This window comes from Rhopalosiphum padi, chromosome 1 (assembly GCF_020882245.1).
Source record: "Rhopalosiphum padi isolate XX-2018 chromosome 1, ASM2088224v1, whole genome shotgun sequence".
In the NCBI taxonomy this organism is placed as follows: Eukaryota; Metazoa; Arthropoda; class Insecta; order Hemiptera; family Aphididae; genus Rhopalosiphum; species Rhopalosiphum padi.
The window spans coordinates 63,709,753-63,736,206 of NC_083597.1; the positions used below are offsets into that span (position 1 = coordinate 63,709,753).

General features: G+C 27.0%; 4 protein-coding genes across 6 annotated transcripts; 2 read left to right on the forward strand and 2 right to left on the reverse strand.

The window, feature by feature from the left end:
- Positions 1-2,352: 2,352 nt before the first annotated feature.
- Positions 2,353-8,922, reverse strand: LOC132917470 (WD repeat-containing protein 11-like). Its single transcript, XM_060978219.1, has 23 exons — positions 8,405-8,922; positions 8,143-8,254; positions 7,881-8,025; positions 7,648-7,821; positions 7,395-7,587; positions 7,156-7,324; positions 6,955-7,093; positions 6,773-6,892; positions 6,560-6,699; positions 6,269-6,492; positions 6,015-6,188; positions 5,844-5,952; positions 5,715-5,778; positions 5,499-5,620; positions 5,216-5,440; positions 4,722-4,899; positions 4,306-4,428; positions 4,001-4,224; positions 3,476-3,642; positions 3,319-3,416; positions 3,089-3,258; positions 2,692-2,824; positions 2,353-2,591 (listed from the first exon to the last, which is right to left on the reverse strand). Exons 1-23 carry the CDS (start codon positions 8,524-8,526, stop codon positions 2,488-2,490), a joined length of 3,429 nt encoding a protein of 1,142 aa, XP_060834202.1. The 5' UTR covers positions 8,527-8,922; the 3' UTR covers positions 2,353-2,487.
- Positions 8,923-9,100: 178 nt separating this feature from the next.
- Positions 9,101-15,029, forward strand: LOC132917472 (dolichyl-diphosphooligosaccharide--protein glycosyltransferase subunit STT3B). The gene is made up of 12 exons (XM_060978222.1): positions 9,101-9,525; positions 9,632-9,850; positions 10,642-10,819; positions 11,177-11,242; positions 11,544-11,914; positions 12,020-12,198; positions 12,262-12,476; positions 13,341-13,561; positions 13,662-14,007; positions 14,075-14,188; positions 14,251-14,466; positions 14,638-15,029. The coding sequence occupies exons 1-12, from the start codon at positions 9,383-9,385 to the stop codon at positions 14,725-14,727; spliced, it is 2,358 nt and encodes a 785-aa protein (XP_060834205.1). The 5' UTR covers positions 9,101-9,382; the 3' UTR covers positions 14,728-15,029.
- Positions 15,030-18,954: 3,925 nt separating this feature from the next.
- Positions 18,955-22,141, reverse strand: LOC132917599 (protein yippee-like 5). Its single transcript, XM_060978410.1, has 3 exons — positions 21,834-22,141; positions 21,539-21,722; positions 18,955-19,574 (listed from the first exon to the last, which is right to left on the reverse strand). The coding sequence occupies exons 2-3, from the start codon at positions 21,697-21,699 to the stop codon at positions 19,385-19,387; spliced, it is 351 nt and encodes a 116-aa protein (XP_060834393.1). The 5' UTR covers positions 21,700-21,722; positions 21,834-22,141; the 3' UTR covers positions 18,955-19,384.
- Positions 22,142-23,045: 904 nt separating this feature from the next.
- On the forward strand, positions 23,046-26,016 carry LOC132924230 (molybdopterin synthase catalytic subunit 1-like). Of its 3 annotated transcripts, none has more exons than XM_060988430.1 (3): positions 23,046-23,216; positions 25,083-25,338; positions 25,419-25,559. In XM_060988430.1, exons 1-3 carry the CDS (start codon positions 23,100-23,102, stop codon positions 25,421-25,423), a joined length of 378 nt encoding a protein of 125 aa, XP_060844413.1. In that variant the 5' UTR covers positions 23,046-23,099; the 3' UTR covers positions 25,424-25,559. The 3 variants fall into 3 exon arrangements, with proteins under 3 accessions (XP_060844413.1, XP_060844403.1, XP_060844394.1); XM_060988420.1 differs by lacking the exon at positions 25,083-25,338 and adding an exon at positions 25,771-26,016 and having other exon boundaries at positions 23,097-23,216; positions 25,419-25,673; XM_060988411.1 differs by lacking the exon at positions 23,046-23,216 and adding an exon at positions 25,771-26,016 and having other exon boundaries at positions 25,199-25,338; positions 25,419-25,673.
- The last annotated feature ends 438 nt before the right edge of the window (positions 26,017-26,454 follow it).

The following is a 26,454-nucleotide window of genomic DNA, read 5'->3' on the forward strand; positions in this document are numbered from 1 at the left end:
GTAGGCCTAAAAAAGAAGGCCCCGAGTCCAGAAAGATTGAAGACCACTGCTGTAGTGTATATAATATTAAAACATAGGTAGGTATATAATATGTATATGTATAACGTACTTATTTATTTATTCAAAAAGAAAAAGGGTTTTATTGGTTTTAAATGTTTTAATACTCATAACAATAACAAAAATACAAGTGTATACCTTAAATTAACAAGTTTATAATGTTTATATAGTGGACATATTTATTTTTAAAATGCTTTGTAGTCAAAGCCATGGTCTTCGTTGGTCAAACTACGGTTTAGAAGGGTAACCAAATCAAAATAACCAAATATAAGTAAGAAACATATTATATTAGACGTTTTCCAGTGATTTTATAAACTATTCAGACCAAGCAGCTAATAACTAATGTAGTTATGTGGTAGCAATTTATATTTAGGATAAAAGTAGAAAAACAACAATTTTCTTTGTACCCGCCTAATCATTGCAAAAATTTGCAAAAATTTGCTTGCAAAAAATTTATGGGATCAAGAATGGTTCTTATTGAAGTGCAATATGATTTTAAAGAAATATATAATTTAAAACCATCTGTGTTCTTCTGTAAAAATTTAAGATGTTTAAAAGTCTGTGATGGGTTAAAATCAAGATCACGAACAATTTCACCAGAAATTTGGATTATTGAGTATTGAACCAAAATAAATCGTGTACACGAATTGAATTAAGTATTCAATATCTTCCATAATCAAGACTAGATTGATTTATATTTGTGCATAGCTTTTAATATAGCTTCAAAATATCATCAACAAACATGTGAATTTTTTTATATTTTCATACACAGGATGCACTATTTACCAACGTTGAAAAAAGAAGGGATGATACAATTTTATACCAGATGAAGGTACAGTAATTTGTGATTTAACTCATTAATGCCTATTTGACAAATAAGATTTAAGTCGAGAGTATATAGGATCATATAGCTAGGGGTTTGCCAAAACCATAATTAGTCAGAACCTACATGAAAACAGTATTATTTATTTTGTCGAATGCCTTAGAGAAATCTATGTATATACTTTTATATACTAAAATATAGTATATTACAGTATCTACTTGTTCACAAAATGAATGCGTTCATGTATGTAATTCACTAATGCTACATTGCATATAAGGAGGAGTCGATCCGAATGGAAAGCATGTTGCTCATATACATAGATATTATGTTATCACATGGTTTGATCGACTGTAATACTTTTGATTCAAATATTTTCAATATATATGTGATAAGTTAAAAGTTTATTAATTTTTAATCATTGACAGCTTAATCGGATAGTGTACATCATGATAGGTGTGTAAAGAAAAATTTGAAGAGTGATGGATAAAAATCCTCGACCTAAGATTTTCTGAAAATTATAAAGAGAAGTCAGGCAAGACTGTCCCTTTTGGGTTAAGTATGAAATCAACGTAAATAACATTCTGGCTTTAAGAAAAATTATTACTGAGAGTAGGTAGATAGTCCTTAAAAGACTTCATCGACAGAAAAATTGAGATTTCTTGATAAGTTGTTTACAATGAATCACTGTTTAAATAACTAATGGATGAGAGAGTAGAATACACTGAGAAGAAATGTTTGGAGAGCAAGTTCAATTATTGCTAGACTTGCAACTGAAGCTAACTGAACTAGTATACCACCACCCAAGCGATTATTTTCATTTGAATTGTGCCTTAGATTACCTTCAACATTGCAAGTATTGTCAAGGAAAGATTTATTGAATAATTGTATACATTGGGATGAAGACTAATTGATTGTCTATAATTTCTAAGAGCACCATTTATTAAGAATATAAGATTTTTTAATTATTTTGTGAATTAGTTCAGAAACATAAATTGTGAATAAATGATTTTGAAATAAAAAAAATAATATTAAAGAGCATCATTGAATATATTTTTTGCAAATTCAAAAAAATGAAGATGAGAAAGTTAAATTCTAATTATACGAGGATAAGAAATTTATAGCATGACTATAAATGGTTTTTTGAGATTTACTACATAATTAAGATTTCTAAATTTTTGCAGCTTAAAAACAATCAAGGAGAGGGTATGCACCACAGTGACATATATATAACCTGATTAATGTAATAAAACCATTAAATCTAAAAAAAAGGACTTTTATAAATATATATTTTTGGCAACAATGTATGTATTGTCTGAGAACAACTTACTAATTTAATATACAGGCATGACTCATGAACAATGATGAACATCATTTACAAATTATGACTGATATTACGAGACTATTAAAAATAAAACACACATATGGTTTATCATAGTCTGAATATTGCACTGATTATAGCAATTACTCCATAATAATGCGAAAATATGTATTTTGTATTTATATTTTAAATACAACTGATACAATGTGATAAAAAGTAAACTGTGTGTGAACTAAAACTTAATAGTACAATAGATAAAATAATTAGATATCACAGTAGGTATTTGTTCTCAGGTTTTATTTTCATTAAAAAGATTGTCCACGACATCACCATCACCTCCATTAATGTACAATTCACGTTTGAGTTTTTCACATACTTCTTTTTCTAAAATACGTAATAAAGATATGAATTAAGGATTATTTAATAGTATAATGAACTAAGTAAATACAATAATTGTTAATTATGTATGTAAAAATTATGAAGAAAAGGATATTATCAAGACCAATATTGTTTTGTTGACAGGCTAAAACTAATAGTGCAGCTCTATAAATACGGTCACTATTGATTAATATTTTCAATACATCATTAAACCTTTTTAACGACAGCAATACCAAAACAGCTTGTTCCTACAACATATACAATTTATTCAAAAATAAATTAAATTTTTAATTGAAGGCTCAATAAACATTTATTACTTTTAAAATAATTCAATAATGTTTATTACTTTTTGTAATTATAATGAAATAATCAAACACTAATAAATTGTTTTAATTTTGAAGTATAAACAAAATTATAATCTAAAATTTTAATAAATTATTTTTAATATAACTCAATAAATCTTTCATTATTTAATTATAGTTTAGACTATAATAAATATTAATTATAAATACCTGATTTCTATTAGATAGTAAATGATCAGCCCAACTTTTTAAAACTGTATCAAAATCGTCTTTTGACAATGAACACTTTGCTAACCATACAGCTTGTTCCCATCGATTGTATGATATAAGATAGCGGCATGCTTGAGATCCTTTGCCAATCATGCATAATAGTTGAATACCTGAATTAAATAACCTTTTCGAAATTATAATTCACCTTTAGTATTAATTTAAAACTTTACCTTCATCAATTTTATTTTCTGCAATGAGATTAGCTGCTACCAATTTAATTGTACTTTGATTAGCAGTATTAGAATCCACAGTAGCAATCAAACAAGCCCTATTAATAAAATATTATTTAAAATGTTCATAAAACATAATGTGTAAAAATATATTTACTTCAGTGCGTCTGTATAATAGTTTGGATCATTCACATTGGTCGCTAAAAGCAAGTCTAATGCTCTTGTTTTCTCTCCAAGTAATATAAATTTATCAGCAACACGTCTCATGTGCATATAGTCACCACTTTTCCATTCATGTAATAAGACTCGTTCTAGTTGTATTTTCTAAACATTACCCATTTTTCCTTACTTAATAATGCAAATTTGCTATTAATCAAATATTAAAAATACTAAAACACAATTGTATATAATAGAGCGTTACAATTATTAATCCTAGAAAATATTTATATAACAAAGATATCAAGCAGATTATGATTTATGATTTCTTAAATAAGTAAATTTTTTACAATCAACATTTTATGTTTGACTATCCATGAAAACACTGTACTATTCTATGAAAAAAAATCCCACAAAAATACTATGATATAAATAAGAATAACTTATTTAAATAGTTTGCTTATTATAATTTTGAGTATGACTATTGGCTACTTTAAAATTTAAAAAGATATATCTTTCAACTTACTCGGTACGTTTCACAGTCGCACACAACATCATAACAAGAGTCTAAAGGAGGGATAACACTTGTAGCATAATCATCGCCCACCATGATATAGTGAAAAGCCACTGTCCAAAATTGAACTTCATTCTTTAGTCCAAGTGATTGACATACTATTAAAGACCGTTCAGCTATTTTTGTACATAATTCTAATTCTGTCCACGGTAGAGAATGACAGGCGTTTTTAATAACTTTAAAAATATAAAAATATTATCTACAACTAAGTGGATCACATTCAAAATAATAATTTATAAGAATTTGTTTTTACTTACGAGATAATTCATAATTATTAAAACCTAGTTCTGTGCTATAAACTTTTTTACAAGTAGCCGAAAGCCAAAAATAAAACATCTTGCATAAATCACGATCTAAAATTGCAGGAGGCCCCAGTAAATCTAGAAAATAAAATAATAATAATCATGTGAAAAAAAAAGTTATTATATGTTTTTACACATTACTGTATAATAAGGTGCATTAGGAAAATATGACAAAATTACATTGGAATGTATCAAATAGTTGTGATACATACTGCAAATAAATATATTATAAATTATATTATAATACTTCAGCCCACTCATTAGACATACCAACATCATAGGTTTTGATCAATACAAAATGTTTTACTTCACTCATGGGCCAAAGTATAATAATATTATATTTAATATATGTAATAATGTTAATATTATACCATCAAATTCATAGTTGTATATTGAAGAGTAAGACTTAGTAAGCTTTAGGTCAAATACTCTTATAGAATGATCATTAAACATGATTACAGAGTGTTCAGCACTAGCCCAATCAGCATCCACAACTTGTAACTTTTTATCCATCTTCATTGTAGAAATTATTTCAATGGATTGAGGAGACTAAAAATAACATACAGACATTTGTATAACTATCACACTTATCAATGGCAAATCTAGGATTTTTTTTTTTTTGAGTGGGTTTCAAAATTAATCATATTATATTATATTTATATCATATCATTTTGTAAACAAAACATTTAGGATTTGATTTTAGGCCTTACACACATAACATAACAATCAAGGGAGGCTTGATTCTGCCACTGACTCTTATTTTATTACTATGTGTGTATTGTACACTCCCACTAACATTTCATTTAATATGCAGGTAATATAATCAATTACTATAATTTTAAATTACAGTGTACAGAATACTTACTCCAAAAACATTGAAAATGTCAATGCCATCTGATGATAGACATAAAAATCGAAAATTCCCAGCACCAGGTGCAAATTTTAATTTTCGAATTTCCAAACGGTTAATATGTTGTTTTTGTTTGTCCATCTGGTTACTTAAATCCCACACAAATAAATTACCATCACTGTCTGCTTGAAGTGCAATGTTCAACTTGCATGTAAGGTATACAGGAGGTTTTAACAAAATCTAATAAGAAATTGAAAGATAAATAAATCATTTTTTAATAACAGTTTTTTAAACTTACTCCAGGCTCTATCATAGTACCGGGCTTTAAAAAACTATTTGAATCAATTAAGAAAGCATAAAGATTGCCTGTTATATCAGAAATCAACAAATGTTCTGGGTATTTTGATCCAATTTCATTCTCTAATTATAATAATAACACAATTTAAAATTAATGAGTTTCTTTCAACTTTATCTTAGATTTAAAATAAACAATATTATATGTTTATGTACCTACCTTCAATTATAGTAGTAGTTAAACTATTTTTTTTCCCTTTTGACAAGTTACATTGAACCCATTCCTGAAAAAAATGTATAAAAACTATTGATTATGAATATTAATAATTTATACTATAAGAATAATTACCATGCAAACAGCTGGTGGAAATCTTTTTGACATTTTACTTAACAAAGACATTGATTTTAAATCCCAAATTTCAACTGGTCCATCTTTAATGCCAATTACAAAATACTGTCTAAGAATTTGAAACCAAATTATTATAAAATTTAATTTTGTGTTATTAAAACAAGTACTTACTTTAAAGGTGATACTTTTACAAATACTACATATGGCTCATCTACTTTATTTATACGGACAGGTGTAGACTGTCCACACTGAATATCAGTTACAATAACTTGACTCTTAGTATTTAATGTATATGAATAAAATGACCAAGAAATTATGTAGCGCTGACTAATCCATTCAATACCTCTAACATAATATTTAAAAATGATTTTATGATCAATTTGATAAACTAAAATATTATCATTAATTTATTATTTATAGCTTACCTAACAGGATGAGAATGTACATGATATTCTTTCAACATTAATCCTGTAGCCAAATTAAAAATTGCAATGTTTCCTGAATTTGTACCTACAGCTAAAAGAGGTTTATATTTAGCTCTTGTGGCTGATGTTAGTGGCGGACAATATTTAATAACAGTTAATGTAGATTCTAGACTAGGAAGCATTCCTCGAGGATATAAACGTACTTTTGGTATTAAGCCTTGATTCTAAAAATATAAAAAAATTTATTAAAAAGAAATTTGTTTTTATTTTATTTTTATTTATTTTAATTACATCGTTGAACGATGGAAAAATGTTACTTAATGCAATTTTGTGATTATCACGTCGTCCAAGATAAAATGAAACATCATTGGATGCAGACATAATTTTTTCGAGTTCAAAAAACATAATCTTACCCAAACTTAATAGTATTGCTATATTTAAAGAAATAACAATAATAAAAAATAATTAAATTTTTTTAAAGTATTAAATTATGTCAATACAAACCACAGTGTTTTTCAGTAATTGGACAAACTGCTAAACCAAGAACTTTAGAATTTTTTGTCTGTCTGATTATTTCACTTTGTATTCTATGTTCATACCACAAATATGTATCAGAAGAGGATTCTAAAACATAAATCAAATAATACATGGTATACTATATAGTATATATAAACACACAAAATTACCATTGCCAGCTACAGCTACAGGAGAAGCATCCATGGGGGACATCAAATAATTTGCTATAGGTTTACGTCTTAATTTCAATGACAAACTTCCAGATTCTTGTAAACAATATATAATGTCACGTTGTCGACAAGAATACATCTAAAAATTTTATAAATACTATAAAAAAAAATGAATAAAGTTAATTCATTTAAATATATTACCTGACAAAATGGAGAAAAAGAACGATCTATACTGATAACACCAACTGTCATACTGATATATAGATCAAGAATTAATATATCATGTTGATACATTAAAATTATATGATTTCGTAGTGCACGGTGGTATGTAAATTGAATGCATTCAGAAACCGTTAATGAAGGATCCATTCTTGATATAACAAAAATATAAATACATATTTATATCATTCATATTCTAGAAAAAATACAAAAGTTCTCACTTAGGTTGACTTTCCCCTAATACTAAACCCTTCATCAATCTTTTGAATCTAGTTCTAGGTCGTGTAGATTCTTCATTTACAGTTGAATTCTCACCAGCTGCAGTATTTGATATGTAAAATTTACGCCCATTACCACTAAGTGCTGTTTTACGTTCAAAATTGTCAAAAAATAATATACATTCTGGACACAAAACTAGAAAAATATAGCTTGTAATATAATAAAATCAAAATTAATAGCTTATGAACAACTTACAAGCAATTCTGTTTAAATGAAATGGATCAAAAGCAAAACTGTTGATTGTATCACAAAATGTTTTTTTCCAAAGTCGAGTACCTTTACGTACATCTAATATAGAAAATGTGTAAGGAGCATGTAGAACTCCCAATAGCAAATCATTGTTTAACGAGGATGGCACCCACTCTAGTCCTGATGGTTAAATAATGTAAGAAATCATGATTAACAATCATATAAAAGAAACATCTTACCATTAACTGGTTTTGCTTGCTCTGAGTCAATCCATGAGATACATCGACCTCGGCATACGTCCCATAAGGCAATATCACCTGTACAATCTGCAGAAACTAATTCAGATGATGCACCAGAAACAGAATCAAATGGAACCCATAAAAGCTGAAAAATGTTTTCTAAATAACTGTATTATACATTTTAATCATTGACTAAACATTATTGTATTCAATGTAGAATGTAGTTGTAATAAATAGGTGATAAAATGTCAAAAATATTAACCTTTTTAATTAAAGATTTGTGATCGGTGAAGCATTGGACTGGAATGACTTTAGCTGTATCAACAATTACAACTAGATTATTGGACCCATAAGCTAAAAGTCCATTTTCAGACCTATAATATTTTAATTAACATTATAAATATTAAAATATCCAAACAACCTAAATTTAAATTAAACAAATTTGAAACTAACAAAAAGTTTGTCATATAAACACAATTCTTAATAAAAAGTATAAAACATTACAATTTGAAAATAATGATTACCAATCTATGGCTCCTTTATTCAATACATGACATTGATTTGAAAACGTTCTAGGAGCAGTCATGTGAAGTCTATTAGATTGTTCGGATCCCGTGGAATGTCTCTTGTCTTTATTGGTCTCCATTGGAATGAAAAATGTATATAAATAAAATTAAAACTATAAAATAAACTCTGAATAACTAAAAACAAAACAATACTAAAACGGGAATAATACAAAATTAAAATATACTGTATTTAACATTAAGCTTTTAAATTATAATATTGTTTATTGTGGTTTATTATCTTATCGTCCACAGCAAACTAATACGGACGGTATACGACAGTACGACGTACACTACACAGGCACACAGCCTCGGCATCACAACATCTTCAAACAGTCGCGGTAGTGACGGCGCAGCTGTGATGTATTTACTTTTACTATTTTTTATTAATTAATATATTTGATGTTTATCCGTTTCGATGATCACAGCTGCTGATAACAGTTGCAGATAAAACACATATGCGTTTTGATTTTGTGGAACAAAAGCCCATTCAGAATCCCGGACCAAAATCCAAGTGATTCTGTGATAAGACGTCGTGTTCGTGATAACATTGTCAATGGCGATAACACTGGATGAGGCGGTTGCCAACTCATCCGGTGGGTTTTTAACCTCAAATGATGACGTCATGTTGCCGGCTTGTCACTGTTTACGGGTAAATAATAAATATAATATAGTTTATGTTTTACAGTTTTACTTACGTATACGGTATACGTGTTCAAGTAGCGTTGCTACTATAACTATAGACTAGAGATTAGAGCCAACTCGCCCGGTCTGAAAACCGTGAAGTTGGAAATTAACATATTACAATAATTCATTAATAGTATACAACGATGGTGGACGGTCACCTGTAATCTTCGTTCTGCGGTGCGTCAGATTCGTCCCATCCAACGATCGCGATCCATGTGAATAAACTTCTATCCCGCGGACCCTGATGTTAATATGAAGACGTTGCTCACCAACCCGGCCGGATGGAAAAGTCTCATCACATTCGCCATCCTCTTCCTGGCATGGGTGTCGGGGTTCTCTGCCCGGCTGTTTGCCGTTATACGGTTCGAGAGCATTATCCACGAATTCGATCCATGGTGAGTCTTGGCGATCCGATCCACCTACAGCCACAGACATACATAAATACATAATATCCCAGCATTCAAGGTGTCATTAATTCACAACCACGATTCATTATTACAGGTTCAATTACCGTGCGACAGCGTACATGGTCGAACATGGTTTCTATAATTTTCTGAACTGGTTTGACGAAAGAGCATGGTACCCGCTTGGCAGAATTGTCGGTGGCACAGTCTACCCAGGACTGATGGTCACGTCCGGTGCTATACACCATGTCTTGCATGCGTTAAATATTCCTGTACATATCAGAGATATTTGCGTATTTTTGGCACCCATATTCAGGTAATGGATATTAGGTTGCTGAAACTATATAGTATTATACAATATCCTTAAAATTAATCTCCATGTTTTAAAAATGTTTTCATAATAAATTTATTATTTTTACAGAAAAAAATAACTAAATAAAAGTATGTTGTTATGTTTACCTATTTTATATTTTCATTTTTAAATCAAACTAAACTTTTTGAAACATAATATTATTAAACCTATTTACAGAAAATGATTTTGTGATGAATGGTAGTTTTGGTTATAGTTTCATACATAGATTAATATAACTAATGAGAATTGACTAAAATATAACTTTATAAACCTCTTTAATATCTAAATCTATCCTATCTGTTATTGTGTTATAATTACAAAGTAATTTATAGTTATAAAGTTTTATCGAGGTTTCATTGTGTTAATGATCTTTCAACTTTCATTTAATTTCTTCTTTATACTTATTCTAATACATTGAGAATTTGCATATTAGCAATGGAAGAAATTAGCTATTAAAAAGAGCTTGATCAGATGAAATGGTTGCAACACCGTACTTAAATTAGTTTAAACTTTATTTATTATTAATTAATGAATTATATTTAATAATATATTATGTATGAGTTATTATTTTTTTTTATTTTTTTTGTAATTGCACCAAGTGCACTTATGTTTTCTATGGACTATAGCATTGCCAAAGAATTCTAAACTACATAATATTGTTTATGATAAATTAATATTAATATTTCTCTTCTTTCACATACCTAATTAAATGTTTAATATTTGTAGTATTTAACTATCTATTTTGTTTATTATAGTGGTATGACAGCAATATCAACATATTTCTTGACCAAAGAACTTTGGTCTCCAGGTGCTGGATTATTTGCATGCTGTTTTATTGCAATTGTACCTGGTTATATTAGTCGATCGGTAGCTGGAAGCTACGACAATGAAGGAATTGCTATATTTGCTCTACAATTTACCTATTATCTTTGGGTAAGTAATCATACATTTTTTATACAGTAAAGACTCTTTATAATGAAACTCTTTACAACAAAAAACTCTATACAAAATAAACATGACATAATATTGGCTAATAATACCATTATTATATTCATTTTATTATCAACGTAATTTCTAACAACAATTTTATTTTATTTTAAACCCTCTATTACAAAAACTCTCTTTAACGAAAGAAACCTCTTGGTCCCTTCAGATTCGTTATAAAGAGTTTTTACTGTATTTTGTCACCTTAAATTAACTGGTTATTTTGCTTAAAACTGTTATATATTACACTAAAATTAAAAATATTAATAAACATTTATCTATATGATATAAATTTAAAAATTCTAGGTAAAATCTATCAAAACTGGTTCAGTTTTTTGGTCAGTGCTTACAGCTCTTTCTTATTTCTATATGGTAAGTTGTTAATGGTAATCAATCAAAAAAATCCAGGGACATTAAGTCTGAATTGAAAAAATTTGACTACATTTTTCAAGTCTTACAAAAAGCCCGAAAATATAATTTAATAAATATAGTCAATACAAAAGTATAAGTCATTTTTTTTTTTTTTTTTCATTTAGTGAATTGAATAATTTTAATAAATTTACTTTTTGTTGGGCATTAAAAACTTGAGTCTAAATTTTTTATCTGACCTTTTTGTCTGGAATTTATTATAATTTATTAAATATTAATACTAATAATGTAATTAATTATTTAGGTATCAGCTTGGGGTGGATATGTGTTCATTATTAACTTGATTCCTCTTCATGTCTTTTTATTGCTAATTATGGGCCGTTATTCATATCGTTTATTCACAAGTTACACTGTTTTTTACATACTTGGTTTGGTTTTGAGTATGCAAATTCCTTTTGTTGGTTTTCAACCAATTAGGACTAGTGAACACATGGCAGCATCTGGAGTATTTGCTTTAGTCATGGCTGCTGGGGCATTTAATTACATTCAAACTCGTATCACCAAGGCTGAGTTTAAATTTATTTTTATATTTGCAACACTAGTTACGTCTGGTATTGTACTACTGGCTGTAGTTGGTCTAACTTGGGCAGGAGTCATTGCACCATGGAGTGGAAGGTATGTTTTTTAGTTTAAACAATCAATTTAAGTAAATATCAAAAATACTCAAGTACTATCTCAATCTTAAAACATGTTGATACAATTATTGTTTTTTCTTTTTAGATTCTATTCTCTATGGGATACAACATATGCTAAGATACATATACCAATTATTGCATCAGTATCTGAACATCAACCAACAACATGGTTTAGCTTTTTCTTTGATCTCCATATACTTGTTTGTATATTCCCTGCTGGACTGTGGTATTGCATTCAAGAATATAACGATGAGCGACTTTTTGGTATGAATTTATTATAGCTTACTAAAAGTCAAAGTATTCATTAATTTTTGTTTGTTTATTTAGTGGTTTTATATGCTCTAAGTGCTGTATACTTTGCCGGTGTTATGGTCAGATTAATGTTAACTTTAACACCAGCTGTATGTATTCTTAGTGGTATTGCATTTTCCAAAATTTTTGAAAATTATTTAAAAGAAGATAGTTCAGTAACTAACAATGGAACAAAAGCAGTTGAAGAAAAACAACCTGCAAAAGATAAAACACCTTCTAAATCTTCACAAGTAATTACATATATTTTATAAATTTGGTTGTATATACTCAACACGGAATAAGAATTTACCTGGGCAGCGGACTAAAATAGGTTTACCACGCTCAGGTTGTCACTAGTTGGCTAACAAAAATGAAATGGAATTGATATACAGCCCAACTATGACAAGGTTGAGGTGGAGAACCTGTCTGCCACTGGCGCGATGAGGTACATTCTTATTCCACGGAGAGTATAGTTATTTATATATTTATTCTTTAATATCTTCATTTTACCAAAATATATATCTACTAATTGATCCATTTAATACAAGATACTAGTTATTTCAAAATTTATTAACGTCTGAATACATTTTTTTTTTAATTGCTTATTCTAAAGCAAAATAGATAAAGGCACCTTATAAATGTTACTCTATTACTTCGCTCATATAAGCTTAAAATACTTATAATTAAAAACTTACTAGTTTAAAATTTAATTTTTACAAATCTAAAAGCCTCAAATAATTTCGAAATATGGTATTAAAAATATAAGGTGTCTTTTGAGAGGAAATTGAATATCAACTCTGTTGTAATTAATATTTAATTATTAATCCAATGTTAAAATGTTGAGTTTTTTTGTACATTTAAATTTTGATCTCCTTTATGTCTGGTGGATAAGGTGTATTATTATATAGAATGATAATTGTGTGAATATTCATTCTTAATATATTTGGTTTCAATATGAAAATTTAAAAAATAAAAATATTATTCTGTTTTTTTTTTATCATATGGTACCTACAGGTTATTTTCTTTTATCCACATATTATACAGGGATAATGGGATAGAAGTCTATTGAATTATTATAATATAACAATAAATTTTACTTATTTATTTTATTGTAGTCATCAAGTTCTGGCTCCGGAAAAAGTAAAAAGAAGCCACCAACAATAGCTTCATTAAACAGTGACAATAGTAATGGAGAAGGTGTTGGATCAAATATTAGAAGTATTGTGACTATTTCTATGTTACTCGTTCTAATGATGTTTGTTGTTCACTGTACATGGGTTACCAGTAATGCATACTCAAGTCCTAGTATTGTTTTAGCATCATTCAGTAATGATGGGTAAGATATATGTTTAAAATATATTTTTGAATTATTGCTAACTATTTTTTTCTTTAAAACATACTAAAATTATAAAATCTCTTTATAATTTCTTGATTAGATCTCGTCAAATATTGGATGATTTTCGTGAAGCTTACTATTGGTTGTCCCAAAACACTGACAATGATGCTCGTGTTATGTCTTGGTGGGATTATGGCTATCAAATAGCTGGAATGGCAAATCGCACAACATTAGTTGACAACAATACTTGGAACAATAGTCATATAGCACTTGTTGGCAAAGCAATGTCGTCAACCGAACCAAAAGCATATGAGATAATGACATCACTTGATGTTGATTATGTCCTTGTTATATTTGGAGGTGTAATTGGATACTCGGGTGATGATATCAATAAATTCTTATGGATGGTTCGTATTGCTGAAGGCGAACATCCGAAAGACATAAGGGTAAAAATAATTATAAATTTATTATTATTTTTATTGACTTTTAAATTGTAAAATTGGTTTTATCTAGGAATCTGATTATTTTACTGAACGGGGTGAATTTAGAATAGACAGTCAGGGCTCTCCAACTATGCTCAATTGTTTAATGTATAAACTTAGCTACTATAGATTTGGTGACTTGAAGGTTTGTATAAATATCTATATTTTTATGTCAATTGAAAAATAAAACTATGTTGTGATTTACAGTTGGATTTTAGAACACCTGCTGGTTTTGATCGTACGCGTAATGCCGTTATAGGTAATCAAAATTTTGACCTTACCTATTTGGAAGAGGCGTATACTACTGAACACTGGTTGGTCAGAATATACAGGGTAAAAAAACCAGATGAGTTTAATAGGCCACGTATACCAGTTCTAGAAAGAAAAATTCGTAATCCTGGAGCATCTGCTATATCAAAAAAGGTACAAACCTCTATGGAATTTTTTATATTAGTAAATAATATTTAAAAGCTAGTATTTGAAAATGTTATAAAAAAAACTCGTTCAAACATACTATGTATCAATTACAAATTAAAAAAAGTATTTTACTAATAATTAAAAGCTGATAATACTTTATACAATTTTTTTTTCTAGTCTGCTCGCAAGAAAAAAGGCATTATTCAAGGCAAACCTACAGTTGTAAAAGGCAAAAAACCTAAAACAACTAACTCATACACAAATTGAATATAATATTACCACTCAAAATGGGCGCCATTATATGTTGTTTATTAAATGTATAATTTATATTTTTGTTTTTCATTTACACAAAATTATTGTTGTTTACAATAGATATGACAAAAACTTGAATGCATCTTATTTTATTATTTTTTTTTTTTATTATTAGGATGCACTTATTAAATATTATCAAGTCTATGGTCTATTTGTATATAATATATACATTAATATATTGTTACGTAGACTCTACTTAACTATAAATGGCCAGCACTGAACTAAAATAAAAATAATTATATTTGTTTTTAAAAATATTTTTATCTTTTTTTTTTTTGTTGTTTTTATATGGTTGTACAATTTTGTAAATTGAATTTCTAGAGAATAAAAAAAAACACTTAAAAGGGGAATATATAAATTAAAATAAGAAATTATTTTGTTTTCAATAATTTTTACTTGTTTTACCAATGTTCAGGTGAGTTTCCTATTTAATCATACGCCAAGCCAGATAACAAGATAACTTTTTATTATTAGACAAAAAATACTAAGTAATATACAAATGTAAATAATTTGTAATATGTCCTTAATACACCGATATATCTGATAAATTTTTTCAAATACCTTCATGTTTCACTATATACAATAAATCAATATTATACCATTATCCGCATACGCGAGAAAAGCAGTAAGGCGAATTAAATATGAATTATTGATATATATTATTGATAATGAACACGGCGTATCGTATAGGCAATATAGGTACATTACCTTTTTTTAAAGAGACACACTACTTAATAAATTATAATTATAATATTCAATCGCCTTACCCCTTACCTTCATATCGCGTTTTTGAATCATTATTTTACAACTGACACTTCAATTTTAAAATATAACTTAATCGGTTATTAAACAGTCTAAATTATAATATCTAATCATTGATTATAAATACTATAGATCGCTCACCAAATGGTTTTTCGTCGGTCTCCCCAAAAAATACCAGTACATGGCAATAAGGAATTCACTAATATTTTCGTATTTGATTTCTATCATCGACATATTTATAATATGTTCGTTAGGTTCAATGAATAGAAGGGGAAAAACAAGTTTCGTCGTTTGTAATAATATATATATTGTTGTCGCCGTCGTCTTATTGCACAATCACAGTGTTACTATCTATCTATATTCAAATTTATAAACTATAAAATTATATTACTTGATTACTTTACATTATTAATTCTGTATGTAGTCGTTTTAAACACGATTAATCGTTCTGAAAAATCTTTAATTTATCAGCCTGTTGAATTTCTTTGTTATAAAGTTTTGATATAATCCATTTGCATTTTTTATAAATTTTGGTTCTGAAAAGTAATTCTGTAATTTATAAATAATAATCTTTAAGCAATGGTAGCATTGTTCATAAGTTGAGTGACTATTTTTTTTCAATTTTGATACCTTCAAAATTTTTTTTTAAATAGCAAGTAAAATTGTTGATATTGTCATGACTCATAAGTATAGATGAAAGCATTTTTAAACCTTTTGTATAAGTTAATATATTTTCAAATGTGTTGAACGTTATTAATAATTAGTTTTGGTCATTAAGATCTTTATCTGTAGTTAAATTTGGTTAACAATCAACGCACTTAAATTTCTCAAGACATTTATTTGCTAATAAATGCATAATTTATCCTGAGAAATAAACTATGTATATTGTCTAAAGAACAAGGACTGGCTTATGATGAGCTGTCAGAAATTAAATTTTGTCATTGTTTATCGACAGTGGCGTACAAATGGGAGGCGAGATAAATCTCCCTCTAAGGACGAAAAATAATCCTGTTTTTAAATAGTTAGAGTGAGAAATTAACATTATATAAAATTTAATCCACACCTCCCCATAAGAAAATTAAGTAAATGCCACTGGTCATCGAAATTGATTTCTATAAAATTTGGGTTTATAGGGTTGATTGAAGTATCTTTTAGAACATTAACCATTCACTATCAACAATTCATTGTTATCTTCTTCACTGCAGTTTCATTTATCTGAACATTTATTTTCATTGAACTGTAAGAACATACATTTTCAAAACAACATCTAAAAGTGCGAGCTATTAGATTTCTATTATGTCCATTTTTTGCCTTATTATTGAAAATACATTTTTCAACGAATCTTGGGTTAATCGATTAGTCATAAAAAAAATCTATCATAAGTCCTGACTCATATAGTTAAAGCATCGCAGTTGAAGTCCAAACTATTCCTGAAAAGGGCTGCAAACGAGTTGTGTCTCAAATACTGAATTGTGTCACTAGATTTTTTCCAGGTTACACGAATTGTGTCGCTTAATTTTTTTTGGTTACACATAAGTTTAGTCTAACTAATATAAATTAAAATCAAAAATAATTACACAAATAATTTTAATAATATTACATATCAGGCAAAAATTTAAATGATACCTACCGTTTTTATACATTTTATACATATTTTATTTTTGTCTTTTGTGTAAAATTTCGTTTTGAATTTATCAGCACACAACTTGTGTAAAACTTCATAAAACAATTGGGACACAGCTCGTTTACTGAGAACAAAATAAGTTCATCTCCATTTTTAGATTTTCTATTTATAGATGGTTGTTTCTGACGCTTTTTATGAGGTTTGGCATGTCGTAAATTAAAAATAATTTCTATCATAAGTTGTAATAAATAATTCAATTTCAGATCCACCTGAAATTGAAAACATTCGCCTAACCTAACCTTCGCCGGGTACTCTGGTCGACTGGTCATAAATAATGGCAGATAGTAAAAATCCAAGTCTTAATATTTTCTGAACAAATGCCTTAATGATCAATATTAAACTGCCACCTTTGACACCACTGAATGTGAAATGATAGTTTAATGGAATTTTCCAGTTTACATATATAACCTACGAATCATACGAATCATAACCACAAGCGCATGGGATTCAGGCTTGTTTGATATTCCAAGTGATCCAAAATCTTTAAAACCTTCCACTTCGTCTAATGATTTATAATCAATGATATAATCCAATAATTATTTTTACTCACCGAAATCAGATATTTTTACAGTACTACCTTTTACCAATGCTATGATTATGTTTCGCATGCAATGATATATTTTATTCTGTATATAAATATATAATGTGTATTTATGTACAGCGTGAAAGGCGTCTTGGAGTCTGAAAATTCTTTACAATTTATGCACTCACCCAAAATTGTAAGTCTAGTTGCGTTTATCAACGGAGTAACAGACATTGCTAATAGTACGGTGCGCTTAAATTCGGCAATACCATGTTCTGAGTTCTTAATTTGGACCATAACGCATATAAATATATAATAGAAAAATATTAATGTATTTCTAGTCTGAATGATGACTTTCATACTATAGTGGTTTTGAACAATTCAACGAGTGTGCAAAATTCTCTATTAGGTACCTATAGTTTTCGTCATTAAACAACGCTGTCATAATATACGTTTTTTCAATATTCTGAACAGTCCTTAGCGGATTTCGTCGAAGATCTTTAGTTTTTTTCTTTTAGAGGATTACATATATCCGAAATATACATGCATTGGTTCCGTCTTACTAATTTTAACATTTTACATTCAATAGAATCTGTTTTACTTTGCCATTTTCAACACATTTTTATAGACTATTAGAGTAGATTGACTAAATATTATCAAATTTAAATGTGAATGATAGGGAAATATAAGGATTGGATAATTATTGGATATTTATATTTACAATTGTTACTCTTTCATCCAAAAACCCGAAGGCCTAAATAATAAACTTAACTTTTTAATAATTGATCAATTCAAACTCATATTGTAAACAATAGATTAAAATTTAAATCTGATTCTAAATGTAAAATTTGACATGTTATGAGTTAGTAAGTTGTAGACAACACTGAAAAAATGTGGTTGGGGTGTCTTCTCAAGAATAAACTGTACATTATACAACGGTTCTAGCACATAGCAAGCTTAATTCAGTTCAAAGTTTGAGTTCAGCCAAACTAATTCTGTGGCATTAGTTTTAATATTAGAGTAACTTGATTTACTTATATTATCAAACTTAAAGGTAAGCTATATATTATCAAGGGCATCTTGATAAACTTTTATTCATATTTTAATTTTAAAGTTAGTTAACAATATAGTGTATAAAATATAACAATTATTTTAGGATATGCATAGTTGAAGGAGAGAACTAATTTAACAAATAAAATAACAAAACTATGAATTTGTTTCATGACTGTGTTTTTTAACCACAAGCAAAAATAATATTTTTATTATTCAATTACATGAAAGAATAATTTTATCAACAAAATAAAGTTAAAACAAATAAATTAATAGATAATATACTTAATGGCTATATAGGTATAATACATTAAAATATTTACCAGTTTTACATGCATTTTTTTTAGTTTTTGAATCATTTTAAACATGCAGTAAAATATTTTAATATAATTAGAAAAAAATATTGAATAGCATAAACTAAGTTATTTTATATAGAGCATCAAAACATTTATATTTAAAATAAGAAAAAAAAATTATTATTTAGTATATTTAAGTTATACCCATTATACTATTATGTTAAAGATTGATATAATATAATTTAAATGAGAAAAAAACAAATCTGTAAAAATCCACATCTCAAGGTATGTGTATGTTTATATTTCATGTTCAAGACCATCTCCTTCGGTAACCAATGCTCTTTCCAAAATAACTCTACCTTCTTTATAGCGCTGATTTTCTTCCATGGCAAATTCATATATCCATCCTAACTTTGTATCACAATTTTTACAGGATACATCTCGCACTATATGACGACCAGTTAACATTACTCGATCTTGCACATCACTATGAAACAAGTTTAATAATTTTCAGATTATAACAGTGACAACATAAATAAATATGTACCAATGTACCCAAGTTTAATAATTTAAATTTCTAATGGTTTATAACTAATGAGGTAATGACAGTATATATAATTCAGCATATAGGCGCCAAGTTTTAAAAAACTTAATAGGTGCGCCTTGGTATCATAAGCATAAATGTACAATTTGGGGGATGGGGCTTAGCCCCTGGTCAATATTAGGTCCCCGTAAAATCCAATATTCTAATGGGTGCCCAATACCCCATAATAATTTCAATGGATGTCTGAGCCCCCAGGCACCCATGTACATGGCGCCTATGATTCAGCATGAATTTTTTTAATTGATTCAGTGGTGGCTATCATATCATTAACAACAACTATGAGAACATCATAATGTATGATTACATTTTTTATTTTATTTCACAATATCATATAAATAATCAAAAACTTAGTATTATAAGGTTAAAGATTTAAGGATTATTTTTTCTAATGACCTTTTATTCACATCAATACAGTGTATAACAAAGCCTTACGAGTATTTAGCTTTTAAAGCCATAATTGTTGGGAATTTAATGATCTGGAATGTTTATATATTTTATACTTTTCCATTGTCTGATCAATTTTATAATATAGATAATGATATTAAATTCATATCAGGATTACCTTATAGCTAAATTGAAACGACTTCAGAACTAATTTTTATGCATGTTAGTATACAAAGAAAACAAAGAGGAACTAACATCGAAATCATTAAGTAATGAATTGAGAACATTTGGGAATTTAGAAGACGATTTATAGATTTATGCCGACTTAATATGTATATTATTATTTATACTAATTTACCAAAAGTACTTTGCCTACTGGGAAATTTATTATTCTAAATAAAATAAAATATTATAATACTTCAAATGTAATATAAGCATCAAGGATTCAATATGTTCTATATACATTGTACCAAATATTTTACAAGAATTTTGTTATTTTAGTATAAGTTGATACTTGATAGACCAATTATTCATATGTATTTTGTATTTTTAAATTTCAAAACCAACAAAAACCCTGAAAAAAAATCTGTACTAAATTCTACAATCTTCTAACAAGAAATTAAAAACTTTCAAAGAAATGCCTCAAAGTAAACAATTTCAACTATTTTAAGAATTGAAAATTTTTATTTTTTCTCTGTTTTGAATAGTATATTGTATTTGTACATAATAATTTTTTTTTTTTTAAATGTAATGAATAATTTATTATAATTAATTATATATTAATTATTATAATTTATTTATAATTTATTAACTATTTATTAAATTAAAATATGTTATGTTATCATTTAAAATGATTAAAAGTTAAGATAGTTAAAAATATGTTTTAAAAGAAATAATTTTTAAAATATTAAGTTCTTTATACAAAATATCACTAACTTAATATTACAATAATATCTCAAATACAAAATAAGTTTTATTAACAATTTTTACTTTTATAGAATTTCTGCAGTAATGTCGCAGAAAATAAAATTTTCTTAACCTAAGCAATACTGTTTTTAAACCTGAATAATACAGTATAATACTAATGTTTTAAACCAGCAGTTCTTAAACTGTGTACCATAGTCTTCTATTAGTGGTTTGGGCACATAATGTAAAATATTTATATATTTATAAAAAAAAGGTATTTGAAAGAAAATGGACAATGGAGTTAGTCTTAAAGTTTTTCATCAGGGGTCTGTATTATATAAAAGGTTAAGAATTGATGTATTATACCATAACATAAATGCTTATAAAAACAATGGATAAACATAATAATTTACAGATTAATCTCTTCAGCAATTTAGAGATCAAATTAATGAATTCAGTTAATTTTCTAATGTAAAATTAGTATAGATAATAAAATTAAAACTTTTTAAGAATATCTATTTATCATTTTATTATCTTATAAACTAGTAACACCATACCTATAATTGAGGTTTACAACTTTGTTGAATAGAAATGCTCGACCCGTTGCACCTGTGAATCTGGTACTAATCAACTCATCACGATTAGTCAGATTTGTGTCGCATGCAGCACACGCATACAGTCGATCACCGCCTACGTGATCAAGGAATATTCGACCCATGGGGACTGATTCGACTAGTTGGACTATAAAAAATGGCAAACAATTAGAATTATGATGTCACTGTTTTTTTTTTCACGTAGTACACTCATTAATTATTAAGTCAGTGTTTAAGATCAATAAACCTAATGTCCTACCCCTATTGGTCGTAGCAAATTTGATTTAGTATATTCGTTATCCAATAGGTTAATATGTGTTTGTGTTAGTTTAATGATATCGTGATTGAAACTTAAAAAGTATTTTTCTTTATTTTTAACAACAGAATTAAGTTGATCTACATGAAATAATTGCACAGGAATGTAAGTGAACAAACACTAATCGGTTATCGGTTTAATACAGAATTTTAAGTTTAATACGATTATCACGTACAAGATGACCAAACACGAGAGTCGGAGTGTAAAACTGAGACGCAATAAACATTAAATAATAAATTACGTCTTTTTACTTTTTACTATTATTTACGTCTTTTTGTGTTTACTTTCGATCATTCAGCGTAATCAGCTGTTTTCTGAACAATAACAACGTATCAGCTGAGTTCTAAGGGCAGGTAGAATCGTTGTGATCTGTTATAATTTTTAGTTTATCTAAAAAATACTAAAACTAAATAGACTAATAACCACGATTTAAGAAAGATAAATACCTAATTAAAAGGAGTCGGATTTTTATGATTTTACATACCTATTTGTTTCTTGTGTATACCATTAAACTATATAATAAGTGTTTGGCATTTAATGAGGAACAAGATTTTATTTACGATTCATAAAACATGGAGTTCATAAAAAAAAAAAAATTTATTTTGCATAAAAAGCATAATATTTTAGGGGTTTGAGAATAATAAACAATATTTTTATTTTTTAAATATTTTACTAAAGAAAATAATAACTACTATGTAACATATTATTTTTATGCATTACTTATAAACCAATTGATTTTTATTGTAAACAAAACATAGTAAATTGAATTATTTTAACTTATTCTAAATCAAATTGATTAAATAAATTTAAACTGAATATATATTTATTTTTTTTTACATAATATATTTAAAAAAGAATATATTGCATTTTTAAGGACTTAAAATATCATATATTTATAGTATTTTAAAAGATTATTAAGAGAATATATTGCCTATTTTAAGCGATATAAAGCTGCATAAGCCGTGGATTATAATTAATAATAATGTTCACGATAAAAAAATTATATTTTATTATACATTATCAATAGTTATTATTTATTATTTAATTTAATTACTAAATGACTAAATCGATGACGAAGTATTCATTATTGAAGTTAATTTATAGAAAATTAGAAAATAATACCTCCGATACTTACATTATTACTATATTATCAATTGTTAGTTCTTACGTAATGTTTGGGAAGCCTTTGAAAAATATTTGTTATTTAATATGGCCTACAGTTTAACCTCTCGTTCTTTTGTGTTTCGAATGTTGAATGGTAAAATATTGATTAAAAGATCATTCTGTTTTTTAAGCTACCACTCAGACTTACAATTATTTATCAAGGTAGGTTAATATTAATTTTTTTCAAATAAATTCTCATACGTTTTTAGTCGTGGATTGTTCATATTTTGTGAAACAATTACAGTATTGTGATTTATGAGCAACCTATAATAGTCTATAGAGAGGTATCCATTAATTCATTATTATTGTACTAAAAATATGTATGTTTATTTAATTAGAATAGAATTTAGCTATTTGACTGTTCAAGTATCAATTATCTTTATTTTTTAATATTTTTATTTACTTACAAATGGTTGACTATTTACAGATAAAAAAAAAAAAAAACTAAATACTTTTTAGAGTATTTAGATTAAATTCTGATAAACTAACTGTAGAATAAATATAACAATTAAGTACTTATCGTTATCTTGTAAAGTGTGAATTTTGAAATTAAAAGTTAATTGATATCTAATTTTAAACATATAAAATTGAAATATCTATTGTTAATTATTGTTTAACCATTATTAATTTCAGTTTAAAACAATTTAAAAATTTTTTGTTCTTTTTTTTAAAATGTTTTGTTTCATAAATATTAATATTATTAAATACAATTAATTAATGTTCATTATTAAATTAAATAATTATATACGTGTTAAAAGGTAATTTAAAAATTTTTTGTAGTTACCTAACTAAAAATTATCCAATTGAATAACTTGAGATGTAAATTTCTCTAATGAGTGAATTTAAATTAAACTTTTTTTTTATTATTCTTGGTACAGTTTCAACACCTTATGTTATGTTATTAGTTTAAAACAATATTAAATATTAATGCTATATAATATGTTTAAATACAATGGTTTGATTGTCCTAGATTAAGTTGTACATATTAAATATGTTTGAGAAATGAGATAATATTTTGATGTTATCTTTTATTGGGTTAAGGGCTTCAAAGAGGTTGTCAGATATTCTTATGTATTTTTTTAGTTTTCATATAATTTTGACAATACATAAGGTGATTGACTGTAAGAGCCAAGAGGTTCTCCACATGTTTGTTTCATTTCTTCACATAAGATGACCACGGGACATCTTTGAGTGACCTTTACCTAGCCTGTTTATAATTAATTCATCGTTGCAATTGAATGAATGGGTTTAATCAAGTATATGATAGTATTTTTAATTTCTCTGAATTTGTTATTTGATATATGCTACCATTTGAATTCCCATAAATTAGTACAATAGTTGCTAACATTATTATAAATCCGAATAATTGAAAATTTGGTTAGATTGAGCTATTTTATTCAAACAGTTTTAAAGTACATTGTTGTAAATTACAAAATATTGTCTTTGACATTTTCGCAATTAAAAGAAAAAATTGTATTTAAAACGTTGAAAAACATAAATATTTATATATCATAGTACTTTTATTATTTTTACACTTTTTAACTATTGCTGGTAAGATTTAAACAACATTTAAGACTTACCTACGGTTTGAACTCAGACAATCTTAAATACCTCCAAAATGTTAAGCTAAATGGAACAACAAAAATCAATTATTTATTCCAATTTTAATACAGGACACAGTTTTTAAAGATGTACATGGCTTAAATTATATGTTGGTAATCATACTATATATAGAATGGATAATTGTTAACCATTTATTTTGGCTAATAAATAAATTAATATGGAATAGGTTTTTAAATTGTATATAAATATTTTTTTTTTATGAATAGATAGTATTCACATTTTTTAAATGTTTTAAAATCTTTGCATAATAATGATAATATAAAAAATATAGCAATAGTGTCTACTTGACATGATAATCCCAAAACAATCTGATACTGACAAGTAGTGGTAGGGTAACCGATAAATACCTTCCAAATTCATCAGAATTTAAAAATAAAATTAATTTTATATATTTTATGTGCTTAGGTGATGACTGTGGTAAATGTTACAATTGTATTTTTTGCTCAAGCTCGTGAATTGTCTAAAGTAAAGAGTACAACTGTTCAATTGCCACAAACCTTATTTGGACACGATTTACGTTCCATGTTGGTAGATCAATTTAATTTATTGTCAATAGGAAATAAATTTATATTAGCTGTAAATGAGAGTTATATATCTGATGATTTGCAAATTACCTTAAAAGAAAAGGACATTGTGGCTGTTATCCCACCAATAAGTGGAGGTATTAAACTAGTTAATAAATTTAATTCAAAACAGTTTTCTTACAAACCTAGAATTTCTAGTAATTAAATTTGTTGTCAGGTTAAAAGAAATGACTGATTTAAAAATTCTGAATTCTGAACTGGACATTGGCTCTGCTATGAATTCTGTCAACTTGCCGCAATGTGGAGCTATATCAATATTTGTTGGAACAACTAGAGAACACTTTAATGGGAATAAAGTAAAAACATTATATTATGAAGCTTATGAGTCAATGGCATTGAATCAAATGAAAAGTATCACTGTGTTGACTAGAAAAAAATGGCCTGAAGTTGTGAACATTGCAATACATCACAGGTAATTTAAAGAATTGATAAATTACATTGATAGGTTATATCTTAGCTTTTTAAGTATAATTAATATTGCTTGTTTAATAACCACTATTCTATACAAGGATTGGCGAAGTAAAAGTAGGAGAAGCTGGTGTAGTGATTGCCGCATCATCTCCTCATCGCAAACACGCTCAAGAAGCCGTATCATTTATACTTGACAGACTAAAAACTACAGTTCCCATTTTTAAAAAAGAACAGTACGAAGACGGCAGTGGAGTATGGAAAGCTAATGAAGAATGTGCCTGGAAAAGTAACAATAATGTATCAAATTGTTAAATGTTAAATAAAATTAATTGGACTTTATCTTATTTGGATACTTGATTATTTAATACTTAAAATAACTATAGTGAATAAGTTATGATGGTGAATTGAGTTCAGGAATTATATATTATTCACATAAGTGAGATTAGTATACATTAAAATTATATTAATTATAAATAAATAATCTTTGAGCTCCTACAAGCTGCTATAAATATATACGTAATATATAAGTAAAAAAATTGTTCATAATCCTAATTCATATTACTTCATGACCATTAATAACACAAGAAATATGTATTAATCCCCATTTTTTACAAGGAATAGATAGCTGTGGTATACAAACACTTTTTGGAAACAGGAAAATAATATTCCTTGAGGTCTTCCCTGTAGTATATGTCTATGTAGTATCTATGTTTATTTATAAGCTTAACTTATGAGTTCTTTTACTGGTTACAATTTAAAATGTTTTTTGCATTCATGTATTA